General features: G+C 38.9%; 1 protein-coding gene across 3 annotated transcripts in view; it reads right to left on the reverse strand.

Annotated features, from left to right (window-relative positions):
- Dnajc1 (DnaJ heat shock protein family (Hsp40) member C1) overlaps positions 1-16430 on the reverse strand; it is a 188287-nt gene that overhangs the window by 71938 nt on the left and 99919 nt on the right. For all 3 annotated transcript variants that reach the window (XM_059263639.1, XM_059263640.1, XM_059263641.1), the window contains one exon: positions 14689-14852. In XM_059263639.1, coding sequence (XP_059119622.1) covers positions 14689-14852 — 164 coding nt within the window. The remainder of the gene's footprint in view (positions 1-14688; positions 14853-16430) is intronic.

Below are 16430 nucleotides of genomic sequence, written 5' to 3' on the forward strand. Positions count from 1 at the left end.
GAAAACAAAAACAAAAACAAAAAAATTAAGGGACTATCATATAAAGTCATAACTAATTCTAGAGAAAGGTCATATAAAGTACTAACTAATTCTAGAAAAAAAGGCTTCAATTAGCTGCCTATACATGTTTTTGTGTTTGAGTCTCTATTAGTTTTCTGCAGGGAATCACAACCAGGCCTAACATCACATTTGAAGTCTCCAGAAAGACGATGGAGCCCCACAACAATTCCATGTGGACATTAATAATACCACTAAGCTGACAAACACCATCTACAGATCAGCTTTGGACTATAAACTGCTCAGAACAATTTCGAGATGGCTAGCTGAGATGATCCAGTTTCACAGACTACTTGAACAAGGACTTGAGATATGCCCTGAACTTTGGCATTATGCAGAGACTGGACAACAAATGATAAAGCTACCTTTCCTAGAACGTGACAATTAACCCAAATTTTTCTTTTCAGAATCCCCTAAAGATGCTTTCACCTATAACTAGCAGGAAGCAATTTTAAGAACACAACGCCCACAATCCCAAAGAGGTGGTGTTGGGCCAATGGTTTTTGGTCTTTCAATGGGTTTGGGATAATTTTCATTGTTTAGGAGGGTTGGTTACAAGTTGTTGTTGTTAATGGTTAGGAAAAGGGCTAAGCAAAGGAGATTAGATTTAAGGTTCTTGTTTGGAAAAAAAAAAGATATAGAGAAATGATAGAATAGAGGGTACATTACTGAATCTACTCTGAAAAGAGAAGATATAGATATGACATAGATAAAAAGGTAGATTATTGAGTCTACTTTTAAAAGACAATTAGTAGTTTTAAATACTTTACATTGGATTGGTTTTTTTGTATATTGTATACAAATTATATATATTGAGATTGAGATTGTTAGAAAATACTATACTTGTATTTCTAATCTTGTTCAAGATATTGTACTTATACAGTTCATTTAACAATGTAATGCAATTTGCTAATCCTTGAATGTTATTATTACCAACTATTAGGATATAAAGAAATGAAAGTTAGTAGTTAGACATTACAATCAAACTTGTAGTCATATTAGGTATGTTTTCAAGGCCAAGCAGACATATTTTAGATAGACAGGTCATCTTCAAACCTTTCAGAGATCTACAGAATATGGCATTTAAAATGTTTTAAAAACTTAGAATTTTTTTCTTTTTTCATGACTATGAGACATGTCAGCTCCTGGCAGCATCAATCTACTTCAGAGAAGATATGGGCATTGAAGAAACTGCATATGGAGTTAACTTTCATTGTGGCAAAAGTTAGACACTGGACAACAAAGTGTCCTCGAATTGACTGCTGACAAACAGGACAAAATGGACAGACAGGACACAAAACAAAGGACTACTGATTGTTGCCAAGACAAGTGTGGTTGTGGCTTTAGCAACAGGCATCCTCTGAGGCCAGGACAATTTGGCACCATCGCTGAAGTGGCCTTTGCCATCCAGAAAAGGTACAGTGCCCCTTTCTTTGAAGGCAGCTGAACAGGCAGTGGACCAATGGCTTCTGGTGTGCAGTGGAACAGTAGCTGAAACAGTTATTCTTGAAAGAGTAACTATGCTGACAGAGTCTAACCTCTCAATTATAGACTGCCATTTAATAAAAGAGGTGAAGCCACCCTCAAGCCAAGAAGAATGGGATGTGTAGAAGAACGGGATGCTGAGATGAAGCCACCCACTAGCCAAGAAGAATGGACAGCTGAATTCCAAAAACATCAACAATTTCCAGAATTTAAAAATCCTGAATCATGACAGGACACTAGTGGATTTCAGGTTTATCTGGTATATGGACTACTCTCACCGAATGTGAGGTTGAACTGTAGGCCTTGTGTACATCCTACTTCACAAATGAGTCTGTCAAATGCGCTAAGCCTATAGGCTGAAGAAGATGCCCCAATGTTGTGGAGAAACCTCGGGTGACTGTCCAGGCAGCTGGCTGTTTCTGTCAACTCACATTTTTTTTAGAAGCAGCTTGTATGCACTTCCTGTTTTATTAGGTAACATTATTTCCTTCTTGGGTCTCTGAGGGAGTTGAAGATTAGATACTTAAAGTTATAATTAGTTGAAAATTAGATAGTTATAGTGAGTTGAAGATTAGATAGTTATAGTTATAAAGATTAGGTAGTTATAGTTAGTTATAGTTTTCCTTGTTAAGAATTTCAGAAAAGAAACTCACTAAAGAGGTGTAAGTTTATAAATTTGAAAGACATTATAAGATACTTCTCTGTTAGTAATATAAGTTAGGATAGAAAGTGAATCAGGCACATTTTGGACTTACCAAAATAGGATAGATAATGGAATATTTTCTCTGAGTTTGTCAAATGCAAATGGACTAGACATTATTGAGGTATTTATTGCTTGTATATACTATATATAGTTATTGTACTTATTGTATATAGTTTTTCTCATATTAGTTATAACTTTTCTTTTTTTCTTTTTATTAGAATAAAAGGGGGAAATGTGGTGATATTTTAATTGTGCTGAAATGTGATTTTATTTGTATGTTAATAAATAATGTTTCCCTGGAGATCAGAGGTCACATAGCGAGGTCACATAGCGAGCCATAAGCAGAGTCAGGCAGTGGTAGCCCATGCCCTTAATCTGATCACATGGCAGGCAGAGTCTCTGTGTGGTCAAGGACACAGCCAAGCATGGTGACACGCGCCTTTAATCCCAGGAAGTGATGGCAGAAAGGTATATAAGGTATGAGGACCAGGAACTAGTGGCCTTTGTTAAGCCTTTAGGCTTTTAGCAGCAGTTCGGCTGAGATCCATTTGGATGAGGACTCAGAGGCTTCCAGTATGAGGAAACAGGATCAGCTGAGGAACTGGCGAGGTGAGGTGGCTGTGGCTTATTCTGCTTTTCTGATCTTCCAGTAATCACCCCAATACCTGACCCTGGGTTTGTTTTTATTAATAAGACCTTTTAAGATTCATGTTACAGACACATAAATAAAATTAAGCCTTAAAAATACTAAAATAAAATTATAGAATATTAACGCACAAACTAAAACAAAAATTTACCAAAAAAAAAAAATCCCCCTATATAAAATGATAATACCAAGTGGGATTTTTCTTTAGAATTTAAGCCTGATTTAAGAATTTTTTAACATTAAAAAAATTAATCAATAGAATTTCCCATGCTAATAGATAAAAGTGAAAAACTATGTAATTCTATTAGATGCAGAGAAAGAAAATGACAAAAATCCAACATTCATTCATAATTAAAACCACCAGCAAATTAGAAATAAAAGAGATTTTCCTCATCTTGATTAAGAGTATCTGATAAAAGCTTCACATTAATACCATAATTAGTGGTGAAAAGACTACCCTAACATACATGCAGGCAAAACACCCCTCCACATAAAATAAAGATGAATCATTTTTTTTTCTTTTCTAAAGAATGAACTGGGGGCTGGGACATGGCTGGGAATGAGGACCTGAGTTCAGATTCTCCAGCACTGATATAAAATCACGGCATGCCAGTGCATGCCAGTAACCCCAGTCAGGGTGGGCTGGAGAGGAGAGAGGCAGGTCCTGGGGGCTTGCTGTCCAGCCAGTTAGCTGAACCAGAGAGCTCCAGGTTCAGGGAAAGAACCCGTGTCAAATAGGTAGAGAAGCAACAGAGGACAGAACACTGATGTCACCTGTAGCCTCTACACATGCCTTTGTAGGTGAGCATAAGCCCTCTATAATCCCCTTCCTGGAATCCCCTCGTTTCTTCTTTCCTCTCTCACTTCTCTTCCTCTCATCTGCGCTTCTCTCAAGTCCCCACTCCAATACAGCCTTTCACTTTTCCCTCTCTGCTCCCTCTCCCTCCAACCTCTTGCACTAACTCTGTTGTGTGTGGCATGTTTGCTGAGTGGCATGCCTTGGCAGGGCCCGCCAAAGGTATCCATTTCACTTGGGGACCCTCTTCACCTGCTCCACCCACAACAGATCCGCTGTCTTCTACCTGTAACAAATCTGCTTTCTTGTTCACCAAAGGCTTTGCTTTCCATCCAATACCGGCAACTGGGTCTCTGGTGGGCTACCCACCTCTGACCACTCCCTTGGATGTGACACTGGCCTCAGTATTCCTTGGACCAAGCAGTAAGGGAACTGAGAAAGAATTCTTCACTTTCTTTTAATTTGCTCCAAGACCTGCTTGTGTCTGTCTGTTCTCCCTCTCTAAATGTCCTATTTGCTGCAACGTGAGAGTCAGAGATGGAGAAGCCAGCATGTGTGTGTGTGTGTGTGTGTGTGTGTGTGTGTGTGTGTGTAACATGTGACTTGGATTTAACTCTCTATGTATGAATGTAGGCTGGACCTAACTCTGTGTGTATGTGTATGTAACTTGGATTCAATTCTGTGCATATATGCATGTAACTACTGTTTAGAAAAATATGTTTTAAACAGCAACCACATAGCTCTCCTCCATCTCGGCTGATGACCTCATCAAGATATAGGCAGCCACATGACTGGCAGCCATTTTTTTTACTAAAGTTAAAAAGTACACTTTTTAGTCCTAATGAGCTCTCTGTTCATTGTATCTCTTTTTAGACTAAGGAAGCAACAAATCTCAAATATTTTGGATTGGTATGGACTTTTGTATGATGATAAAAATATATGGTTAGATTTGTTACAACATACTGTATATGTGATTCGACTCTGGTTTAAAATATACTCTATATGGTGATAAAAAATTAAGGTTATAAAGGTTTATTCAGATTAACAAAAGCTAACTTAGAGATTTACACCTATGTCTTTGTCAAGTGTTCAACACCAAGCTTCTAGAGAACTTAGATAAGTGGCAATATGTGTTTGATAAAAAAGGTATTTGATAAATAAGATATATATTCTATAACAGAATGCTTGGTCCCCTGAGAGTGTCCTTTTCCCAGAGTTGAGCATTTGGGCAGAGGCCCTCATGGCTTGTTAAGGGCAGTGCTGGCCTCTGGACTCCCTCAGTCCCTGCTCATGGGCCACACTGCAACTCCCAAGCCCCCTTTCTCCTGTTCCCATTTTGCTCTGGGATCTTCCCCCTGTCACTATTCCTTGTCTTCTCAGGAGACAGCCTTAGTAGTTTGGAACAGACTTGTTCTGCTTTCATCCACAAAATGGCTATTTTGGTGTCTTTACTGAGTCCATTATCTATGCTTAGAAACTTCTCTTTTGATATTTATTCTCACAGAAATGGAATGTGAAGTCCTAGTCTTTATGAGAGCTGCTAACATACTGTACACTGTTAAGAAACACAAGTCAATAGTCATCTTATAAATGATCAAATTCTTTAACTGTAATCATGCTAAGTACTAATATGATTAATTACAGGGATAAGCCTTTCTTAGTCCCCTGTATATATTTTCAAAGTTAAGCTTAAAACAAGTAACTAGAAACAAAGTTTTTCTATTCAGATATACCTAATATGCTCAAATGCTTCAGAGATCTGCAGATTATGGCATTTAAAACGTTCAATAAAAAACATGCCTGCTCCTTGCAGCACCTCTATTTCCTCCAAAGAAGATGGATGGCACAGAAGAACCTCCACCCAGAACTTGCTTCAAATGTGGCAAAATGCCAGTCACTGAGCAAAAACTGTCTTTTACCTCAAATGCTGCCAAGACCCTCTCCAGACTGTGGACAACAGGACACTGGGAAATTGACTGCCTCAAGTTGCCTAGACAAAGTAGGCTGGTCCTCCTAAAAGTTCCTACTCCACAGCTAAGTATGTCAGATCTTCTGGACCTGGCAGCCGAAGACTGATGCTTCCCTGAGATTTCAGCCCCCCAACAACCATGGAGGACCCTGGGGCAGCAAGTAAGTCTCTGTCATTTTTTAATAGATTCGCAAGCTGCTTGCTCTGCAGGTTACTCAGGTAAAATTTCCTTCTCAGAATTCTGATGCTGTTGACGACTGGCCTAGTGATCACTCTGTCAGTTTAACAGCTGTCATCAAAGCTTCAGCAGCCTTCTCAGTGCTCTGTGTAAAATTCAGGACACAGGTCTCTCTCCTCTCTCCCCCCTCTCCCCCTTCTCCCTTCTCTCTCCCCTCCCCTCCCCCTCCCCTCTTCTCTTTCTCCTCTCCTCTCCTCCCCTCTCCCCCCCTCTTCCCCAGAGCTACTACTAGGGCTAGACAGTTTACCTTGTTACCATACTCAGAGAAGAGATTCCAATGTCACTTTTTACTTTTCTTTTATTTAAAGGAACTCACTTTACAATGACCGCTCTCAGTAATCACCCACCTGTATCTCCTGTGAGAATCTAAGAATGTCTTAGGATATAAGAAAGTGACTTAAGGTTATTAAGGTGTGTAAATGCAAGTTATAAAGGTCTGAGGGTGGGAAAAAAAAAGGCTTAAGTGGTGATAAAAAAGTGATTTGAGGTGAATAAAAGAATGAAATGTTTCAGATTCCTTTCCCACACTACATTACTGTTATATTAAGACTCCAAAAGACCACAGTTTTTAACATTGATCTATGAAATTCTGATAAGCTATTAATCTAGCTCTGGCAGAGTAGAAACCACTATACTATACCACTATATGATCACATCCACAGGCTCAGGATTTTAAATTCCTTTTGGTTGTCTTCTAATGACTCAAAGGCGTGAGTATACTGCCTTTTCTATAATGTGGATTTCAGTACAGATTACAAACAGTGGGAATGCCAATGTGTCTAAAGCTTACCTTTTTGCAAACTCAAAAATTGTTGTAAGCTCCGAGGAGTCAACTTGGATCCACCTCGAACAGGTCAGATGCACTCCAGGTAAGTACTGTTAATCAACAGCCTAATCCCCACCTTTCCCTGGTCTTGGGGCTCCCCTCCCTCAATTACCAGGACCTAAGAAAAAAAAATTTCCCCTAAACCTAACTTTATCTTCTGCCCTGCCAGCATCTTGCCTGGTCCAAGCAGCATCAGATGGTTCCACAGAGGCAGGAGAGCAGTGAAACAACCAGTTATCTCAGAATGCCATCTCAGCATCCCAGCTTTCTCGGGTCCCCCAAAGACGACTGGTGCCCCCAGGACAGAAGGGAGCAGTCTTGAGAACTGGATGCCTTCATTCCCACCTCACCTGCTACCCCTTTCTAACTCTTTACCTTTTTATAATAAACAAAAGGGATGAATGTTAGCATTCAGGCAGTTACTCTGGCCTGTTCAGGGTCATGACAGAATACATCATCAGCTATGGCCGCTATGTAGTCCCTGTGCACATGCCCTATACTCCCTTAAAAAGCAAGCTCTGCCCATTTCCCATCTGTCTTCCTGCTGCTTCTCATCTCTAGAGGCTGCCTCTGTGCCCCCTTCTACCACCCCTTCCTTACCCCCCAATTAACCTCCCACATGAATTCTGTTGTATGATAAGACTTTCTGGTGCCCCTTGGCTCCAACTCACCAAGGCTGCCCTTTAGCCATTTTTAACTAAACTACAACACTGACCCCAAAGAATGATCATGGTGGTTTATGTGTATAATCTGTCTCGGTTAGGGTTTCTACTGCTATGAGGAGATACCATGACCATGGCAACTCTTATAAAGAAAACATTTAATTGTGGTGGCTCGATTACAGTTCAGAGGTTTAGTCCATTATCATCATGGTGGGAAGCACGGCAGCATGCAGGCAGACACAGTGCTAGAGAAGGAGCTAAGAGTTCTTACATTTTGACTCACAAGCAACAGGAAGTGGTCTGAGACACTGGGCATGGCTTGAGCATATATGAGACCTCACAACCTGCCTCTGCAGTGACATACTTCCTCTAACAAGGCCATACCTATTTCAACAAAGCCACACCTCCTAATAGTGCCACTCCTGTTGTGAGTCATTTTGTTTCAAACCACCACATAATCTAAGCACTCAGGAGGCTGAAGCAGGAGGACCACAATGAATTCAAAGCCAGCCAGACTGAGGTATATAGTAAGGCCCTATTTTAAAAAAAAAAAGGAAGGAAAAAAGACAGGCAGGCATGTTTCTTTAATCACTTCAAATAAACATTTGATTAAAGGCAACAAAAAGCCATATAGAGTCTCCAAACTAGGAAGTAATAGTAAAAATAACAGCTCTCTATATAAATAATATAATAATCCATATAGAAAAATCTGAATGCACACACAAGCTACTAAGACTAGCAAGTAGGAAGGACAAAAATCAGTATATAAAATTAGCATATAGCAGTATATAGAACTTAGCAAAGGACGGTAAGAAACTAAATTTCAAAACCACTTACAACATTCGGATGATTTATATTCGGGTATAAACTTAATGAAAGACATTCTTGAACAAAGACTTAAATAGAACATGAACAATACCATATTTGTGAATTTGAAAACCTAATATTGTTTAGACAATGATTCTTCCCCAATGCGGTTCCAACCAAAGTCCCAGCAGATTTTTTTTTTTTTTTTAAGAAAATGACAACTTGAGATAGAGAACACTATGCTGAAGGCATAGAGTAAGCCAAAAAGTACAAACAAATCCAATAGTAGTCTTGGGAGAAGCCCATGGCTCTTAATGCTTTAAACCCAGATCCAGGAATGATCTGAAAGTGACTCCTCCTGCAAAATCAGTTTTAGAGAAAAATTATTTAGACCACACAGCAAACTCTCAAGAGTGCTACAACCAGGAAGCCATCATAAGAAGGGACCTATTGGGGCTGAAGAGATGATGGCTCAGTGGTTAAGAGCACTGGCTACTCTTCCAGAGGACCCAGGTTCAATTCCCAGCACCACATGGCAGCTCACAGCTCTGTTACTCCAGTTCTGTCATGCCCTATGCCCTCACACAGACATACATGCAATCCAAACCTCAATGCACATAAGATAAAAATAATAAGTCATTAAAGAAAGGGGGGCTCTATTGTTAGAGACTCACTTCCCCTGGAGATGAGACAACACAGAACAACACAATTCAGGGTTCTATTGGATATCCTGGAATTGGCTGGTAAACAGAGTGGCATGGGATAGTCATAGCTTGGGGGACTGTCTGACACAAACCTAAAATTTATACAACAAGGAGCAAGGGCTGTAATGGGAAAAAGAGTGAAAGGTACAATGGTCAGGAAGTATCCACTATGGAAGAAGTAGCATTGGTCTTTGGTGGTTGGTTTTGCCAGGAGCAAGGCTGAAAACTGGAGAGGCTGAATTAGGAAACTTCTTAGCTGCCATCCCTGAACTGATTGTCCCTTACCCCAGACATTTACTGTTCCCTAAGTGTGATGGCTACTCTTGGTTGTTGACTTAACTACATCTGAAATGAACTAAAACCCCAGTGGCTGGGTATACCTGCAAGAGATTTTTCTTAATTAAATCATCAGCAGTGGAAAGACCTATCTTTAATCCAGATCTCTTGACGTGGCAAGATTCACCTTAAATCTGGTCACACCTTCTGCTGGCAGCCTACATAAAGGACATGGAATAAGGAAGCCCTTGCTCTTTGCCTGCTTGCCCTTGTTCTCACTGCCAAGTTCATTCCTTCACTGACAGAAGAGCCTACTTCAGGATTCCAGCATATACTGAAGACCAGAGGAGATATCCAGCCTCATGGACTAAATAACTACTGGATTCTCAGACTTTCCATTGGTAGATACCCATTGCTGGACCAGCTGGACCACAGCCTGTAAGCCATTCTAATAAATTCCTTTTATATACATATATAGATTCATTCTATCAGTTTTGTTCCACTAGCAAACCCTGACTAATACATTGAGTAAAGTATTTCAAGGGAGACCTAGCTTGGCATTACCCTTGTGCCAATGGGACTTCTTAGTCCACGTTAGCATTTAGGTATCTGTATTGGCCTGCCCTTAGTGTCCTGACAGGATATATCTTCAGTGGCAGCCACGAAGAGCACCCACTGTGGATATTTGCTATGTTTCCTTATAAAAGGCAGGCCTTGCCCACCTTCTGTCTCTTTCTCTTCCTTCGCTCTCCTCCTCAGGAACCAATCTCTGCCTCCTTCACTCCCCTCTCCTCAATAAATCTCCCACATGGGCCCTCTTGTACTGTGTGACTCCTTTCCACCATTTTTAAAATACAACAATTGATAAGAAGGGATTGCTGTAGCTCTGACAGGTCATGCAGGCTGAAAACTTAAGGATATGCTGCCCAAGGCTTTCCACAGTCTGTGAAAACTCCATTGGTGAGGAGGACTTGTCATGGCCCTGACAAATCACATCCCTGTGAGTACAAATATTAAATGCCAACAGGGACAATACAGCCTAATCATAGTTAACACTCCCTTAAACTATTCAGTAAAAAAAAAATGCCTATTATGGGTTGGAAATGAAGTTGAGTTGGTACAGTGTTTATCTAGCATGGACAAAGCTCCAAGTTCTATCCCCAACATTGCATAAAACTAGGCATAGTAGCATACAAGAAATAGAGGTAGGAGGACCAGAAGGTCAAGGCCTTTCTCTAACCAAAAATTCAAACAAAACACAACAACAATAAACAAAAACGGAGGCAGGCAGAGACAATATTCTAGCCGGTAGTATAGGTATCCTCCCTGGACTAAAACATTCCCTTCTGTAGGGAAGACTCCTAAGACTCAGGAAAGACTCATAAGATCACTAAAGTTCCACTCAGGAACCTGAAATTAAAGGACTGAAAGCTGTAATTCAGAAGGCAATGAAAAATGCTGGGGAGAAGAAATTCAGAGCAGCATCCAGGCAGGTAAGGCATTATAAGGATACAGCTTTTGTAAGTCATCACCTATTTGGTAGTATTTTTTTCTTTGACTCAACTATGCTCCTATACACAGTTCCAAGATCAGTTCTTTGGTCTCCATCAGTGCCCTATCTGGGAGAAAAGACATGTATTGGCCTCTCCTTAGTAAGACTATGTAACATCTTGCAGCTACACCTCCCACACAGAGGAACTTCTCATCCCCATCATATCTTTCAATACTATGATGATTTATCTCTCACTTTTCTTTATTTATTTTAAATTTTATTATTATTTGGCTTACACATGCCAGACAAACGCTCTCTCTACCACTAATCTATCCCCATCTCTAATTTTGAGTTTTTCTTTTTCTTTTTTTCAAGATAGAGTCTCACTATGTGGCTCTGGTTGTGCTAGAAGTCATAGATATCTTCTTGCCTCAGCGTAAACGCAGGGATTAAAGATGTGTGCCACGATACCTAGCTCAGTTATAACTTTTTAAACATTTCAACAGAAAAAAATGTTTTTCTCTATAATATTCCTCCACTTTATTTCCCTTTTTACTTCATTTTTTCTTCTTCCTCTTCCCCTTTACCTCTTTTTATCATACATTTTCTTCATTTTAAAATTTTATTTACTGATTGATTAAAGTGCCAGGAATAGGATTCAGGGCCTTGTATAAGCTAGACAAGGAATCTTCCATGGAGCTATACTTTCATTTCTTCTTTTATAAAAAATTAGTCTTACAGTTATTATAACAGCTAGGTTATTCTGTATTAATTTTGCACCCTTTTCTGTTATACGATGCTGGTTTCGACTTTGTTTCTTTATTTCATTTGCTTATGTTTTCACTTATTTGTTTTTCGGTTTTTCTTTATTTCTGACTGACTTTGTTTTTGTTGTCCTTGTTCTCTTCTTCCGTAAGGCAACCAAACCTGGTGTCTCAAGTGTGCTGAGTGTGTGCGTTGTCACTGCCTACATTTCGATCCAGCTAAGAGAAACTGTGCCTTATTCTAGCCAGGGCCTCGCTACACTCAAACTTTGGGGTGCTGAAACTGAAAGAAGAGGGGAGGTAAAAGCCCCCAGCTGACAAACTGGACTCAACTGGGCAAAATTGATGTTCTGTTCCTGTAATATTCACCCTATAACAACTGCAGGGAGAAATAGCATCAGTGTTGTTGACCCCACACTTAGGAGAAACCTGACCTTTCAGATTCTCTCAGCCCTTAAAGGAGTGGGTTTTATGAAAATGAATGAATGCAAAGAATATACAAATAAATAGCTGAATGAATTTAAAAATATAGGACATGAGTGAGACAATAAAGAGAGATTTTGAATAAGATGAAACAGAAATCTTGGAAATAAAAAACTCAACAGATGAGATTAAAACACACACACACATACACACACACACACACACACACACACACACACACACACACACACACAGAGTTTAGAGCCTCCCTCACCAACAGACTAGATGAAACAGAAGAAAAAGCATCAGGCAGGGCTTGAAGTTAAGGCTGATTAGTTAGAATATCAGAAGTTAAGACTGATTAGTTATAACCTTCAGACAGTTAATAAAAAAGTAAGAATGAACAGAATATGGCAGATCTCAGAGACTCCATCAAAGGACCAACTAGATGAGGAAGAATACATACAATCATAAAACGCGTAAAAGAAGCAAATAAATGAGAATTAAGGGGGGAATCAAATACTGTCAACACAGGAAGCCATAAACCATTCATTTTAACAATAATTTTAAATGTAAACAGTTTTAATTCTCCAAGTAGAAGATGCAAAGTGACTACATTTAAACAAAGATTCAACAATGTGCTGCATTCAGGAAGCCTGCCTCACCAGTAAAAGCTGGAAGTGAAGCAATGATAAATAATATTTTAGGCAAGTAGAACCCTAAAACCAGACGGTGTAGTTATACTCATATCTAATAGGACAGACTTTAAGACAAAATTATAAGAGAAAAAAGAAGATACCACATATCCATGTAATATTGATTATAGACATATATACATTGAACTTGCAACACCCAATTTTATAAAACTCTGCTGGACATAAAGCAAGAAACAGACTGAATCAACAATGGTGGAAGACTTTACTCTCACCAGTGACCATTCAGACCAAAAAAACAGAACAAGGGGCTGGAGAGATGGCTGGCTCAGTGGTTCAGAGCACTGATTGCTCATCTAGAACACCCAAGTTCAAGTCCCAGCATCCACATGGCAGCTCACAACTGTCTGTAACTCCAATTCCAGGGGACCTGACACCCATGGCAAACCACCACTGCACATAAAATAAAATAAAAAATAAATAATTTTAAAAAACAAACAACAAAAAAACAACAAACAAGAGACATCAACTATGTTACACTACAGATAAAAACCAATAAACACCAATAGAATATTCTGTCCCAGCTCCAAGTACATACATTCTTTATCAGCACACGGTTCTTTCCCCAAAACGGTGCATACTTTAGATCATAAAGCAAATCTTAACAATTTTTAAAAACTGAAGTAATTTATTGTATCTTATCAGATTATAATGCAACTAGGCTAAAAATAATAGTAAGAAGAACTACACACAGAGATCATGTAAACACATGGAGCCTGAACAATAAATTTGAATGAAAGTAGGCCACTGAAGAAATTAGGAGGAAAATTCCTATAATTAAATGAAAATTGAAACAATGTAAAAGAACCTGTGAGATATAGCAAATGTATTAAAACAGAATGCTCTCAAACAAATAACATAGTGAGGTGTCTCAAGTAGAATAAACTAAAACCAGTAAAAGAAGGAAAAAAAAAAGATCAGAGCTGAACTCAATGAAAGAGACACTAAAATAATACAAAGGATCAATGAAACAAAGGTTTGGCTTATGGAATAGATAAAACTAACAAACTTGGCCAAACTAACCAAAGGAAAAAAGAGGACCCAAATCAGTAAAATTAGGAAGAAATAGGAGCTATTATAATAGATACCACTGAAATCCAGAGGATCATTAAGAAATATTCTGTGGGTCTAGAGAGATGGATCAGCAGTTAAGAGCACTGGCTGCTCTTCCAGAGAACTCTGGTTCAATTCCCAGAACCCATAAGGCAGCTCACAAACTGTCTATAACTCCAGTTCCAGGGGACCCAACACCCTCACAGAGACATGCATGCACACAGAACACCAATGCACATAAAATAAAAATTAAAAAATAAATAAATAAAAATATTAAAAAAAAGAAATAGTCTGCACAGTTATATTCCAATAAAATAGGAGGTCTAGAATAACTGAGACAAACTTCCAGACACATACAACCTTCTCAAATTTAAAGCAAGAAGATGTAACCCACTTAAACAGGCAAGTAGCATGCAACGAGACTAAGCAATAATGAGGTCTCCTAACAGAATAAATCAAGCTGGATGGATTCACTACAGAGGTTTCCAGACTTTTCAAGACAAATTAATGCCAGTGCTCCTAAAATGATTCCATAGAATAGAAAAGGGAAGGAAAGGTTCCAACTTACTCCACAAAAATAAAATCCCTTCACAGGGCAAAGGACAATTTGTGGGACTTGGTTTTCTACTTCCATCATGTGATTTGCAAAGACTGAACTTGGACCATCAGGTTTGGTGGCAAGTGCCTTTACCTTCTGAGTTCTCTTGCTGGCCAGTGTTCTAGTCCTTTAGGTTAGCAATAGTTAACAGGTTCCCTCCAGAACAGCTCACTGAACAACAGTGAATGTACTTTAGTTTTCTTATTCCGTTAAAACCAGTGCAAACATTTACTTACACTTAGAGAAATGGTGTTAGTCTGCAATCTCAGAATGTGGGAGGTACAGGCAAAAGGATAATAGGTTTTGGGCTACCCTGGACTACACAGTTGGCCCAACTTTTACAATAACAACAAACACACAAACCAACCATCAAACATCCACAGGGCAAAGCTGTATCTCAATGGTTGTGCTTGCCTGGGCTCTGAATTTGAGCCCATCCAGCTGCTTTTCAAATCAACTTTAAAAAGTTTAATTACCTGTTTTTTCTGTGTTCTGCTCCTGTTTTCCAGCCAATCATCCATTTGCTCCTCTATTTCTTCAATAGAAGTTCCATGATCATAAGACTGAATATATGTATTTTCTAACGGCATATATACAGGAAATTCTGGTTTCGGTTTTTTAACTTTAACTTTCTTCTGTTCTAAAAAGAATATTTAAAAGAACCAGTTGAGATCTGTACAGAATAAAAAGAAATGAAAAATATTCCAACATTGTATTCATAGACTAAATCTTTGAAGAACATATAAACAATGTTATTTTATCAAGACAGAATTGCTTTGTTGTAAATAGCTACAAGCTCTATTGAGCATTGATAATTATTTAATAACAAGCTCAGATGCTGTCAGTGTGATTATGACAGGATCACACTATCTGTTTGTATATACCTTTAGTCTTCAAAGTACCTTTCATTAAAACATTTCATTTAGGACATGGAAAGAGCTTTAATTTAGAGTCTTAATTTTTTAATGATTTATTTTTATTTATGTATATATGTATGTGTCTATGTGAATGTGTGCTACATATGTGCCAAGTGCTCACAGAGGCCAGGAGAAGGTGTCAGATGCCCTGAAGCTGGAGTTACAGGCAGCTGGTCAGCCAGCTGGTGACTCATCCAACTTGGGTGCTGGGAATTGAAGCCTGGGTCCTCTGAAAGAGCAGGAAATACTCTTTTTTTGTTTGTTTTGTTTTTTCAAGACAGGGCTTCTCTGTGTAGCTCTGTCTGTCCTGGAACTCATTCTGTAGACCAGGCTGGCCTCGAACTCAGAGATCCGCTTACCTCTGCCTCCCGAGTGCCAGGATGAAAGGCGAGCGCCACCACCGAGTTCTTAACCACTGAGCCACCTCTGCTACCCTTAGTTTCTTAGTCATAACCTTATTTCATAATAGCTATATACACCATTAATGGTATATATTTGTATTTTCAATATTCTAAAAAGAAAACCTGATCTGGGAGCATCAGTCAAATGTTGCACAAAAAATATTTCCAAGGCTAGTCATGGTGGCACACACTATTAAACCCATTATTTAGGAGGTGGAGGCAGGCAGTTCTCTGTAAGTTCAAGGTCAGCCTGGTTTACATAGTGAGTTCACCAGAGCTACACAGAGACCTGTCTCAAACAAAACAAAACAAAACAAAACAAACAAACAAAAAAAAACAACAAAAAAAAAAGATAATTCCAACAATACAAATACTATGGTGGTTGCAGAGATCAACAAGCAACATCATAGCTATCTCAGTGTGTGTCAGCACACCCTATGATGCTTCTTCAATGATGAAACTGTCTCACTTGCCTTCAAACAATGCCTGGTTGCAATGGACAGCATTCTTCCCTCTCATCAGTGACAACACTGAGAAGCTGCTCCTTTTCCACCAGCAAACTCCCCTAGCCTCACAATCCCATTTTTACTATCCAATATTTGTGTGTGCATGTGAATAGTATAATGCTACTGTGAAAAAAACACATCAAATTTCTAGAAGAAAACAGATAATCCATAAACCTCTCAGTTCAGAGGGGAAAATGACTTAACAATGGATGCCAACAAAACTAAATATTCATTTGAAAATTAGACACAATCTGCTAACCATATACAAAAATAAATTCCATCTGGGGAAAAGAAGAGATTTTTAAAAATGGAATTCTAAAAATTAACTTAAAAATCATGTGCTATATAAAGGAAGAGGAAATCTTAACTTACGTCACAAATGCAAATTCTATAA

This window comes from Peromyscus eremicus, chromosome 5 (genome assembly GCF_949786415.1).
Source record: "Peromyscus eremicus chromosome 5, PerEre_H2_v1, whole genome shotgun sequence".
Taxonomy (NCBI): Eukaryota; Metazoa; Chordata; class Mammalia; order Rodentia; family Cricetidae; genus Peromyscus; species Peromyscus eremicus.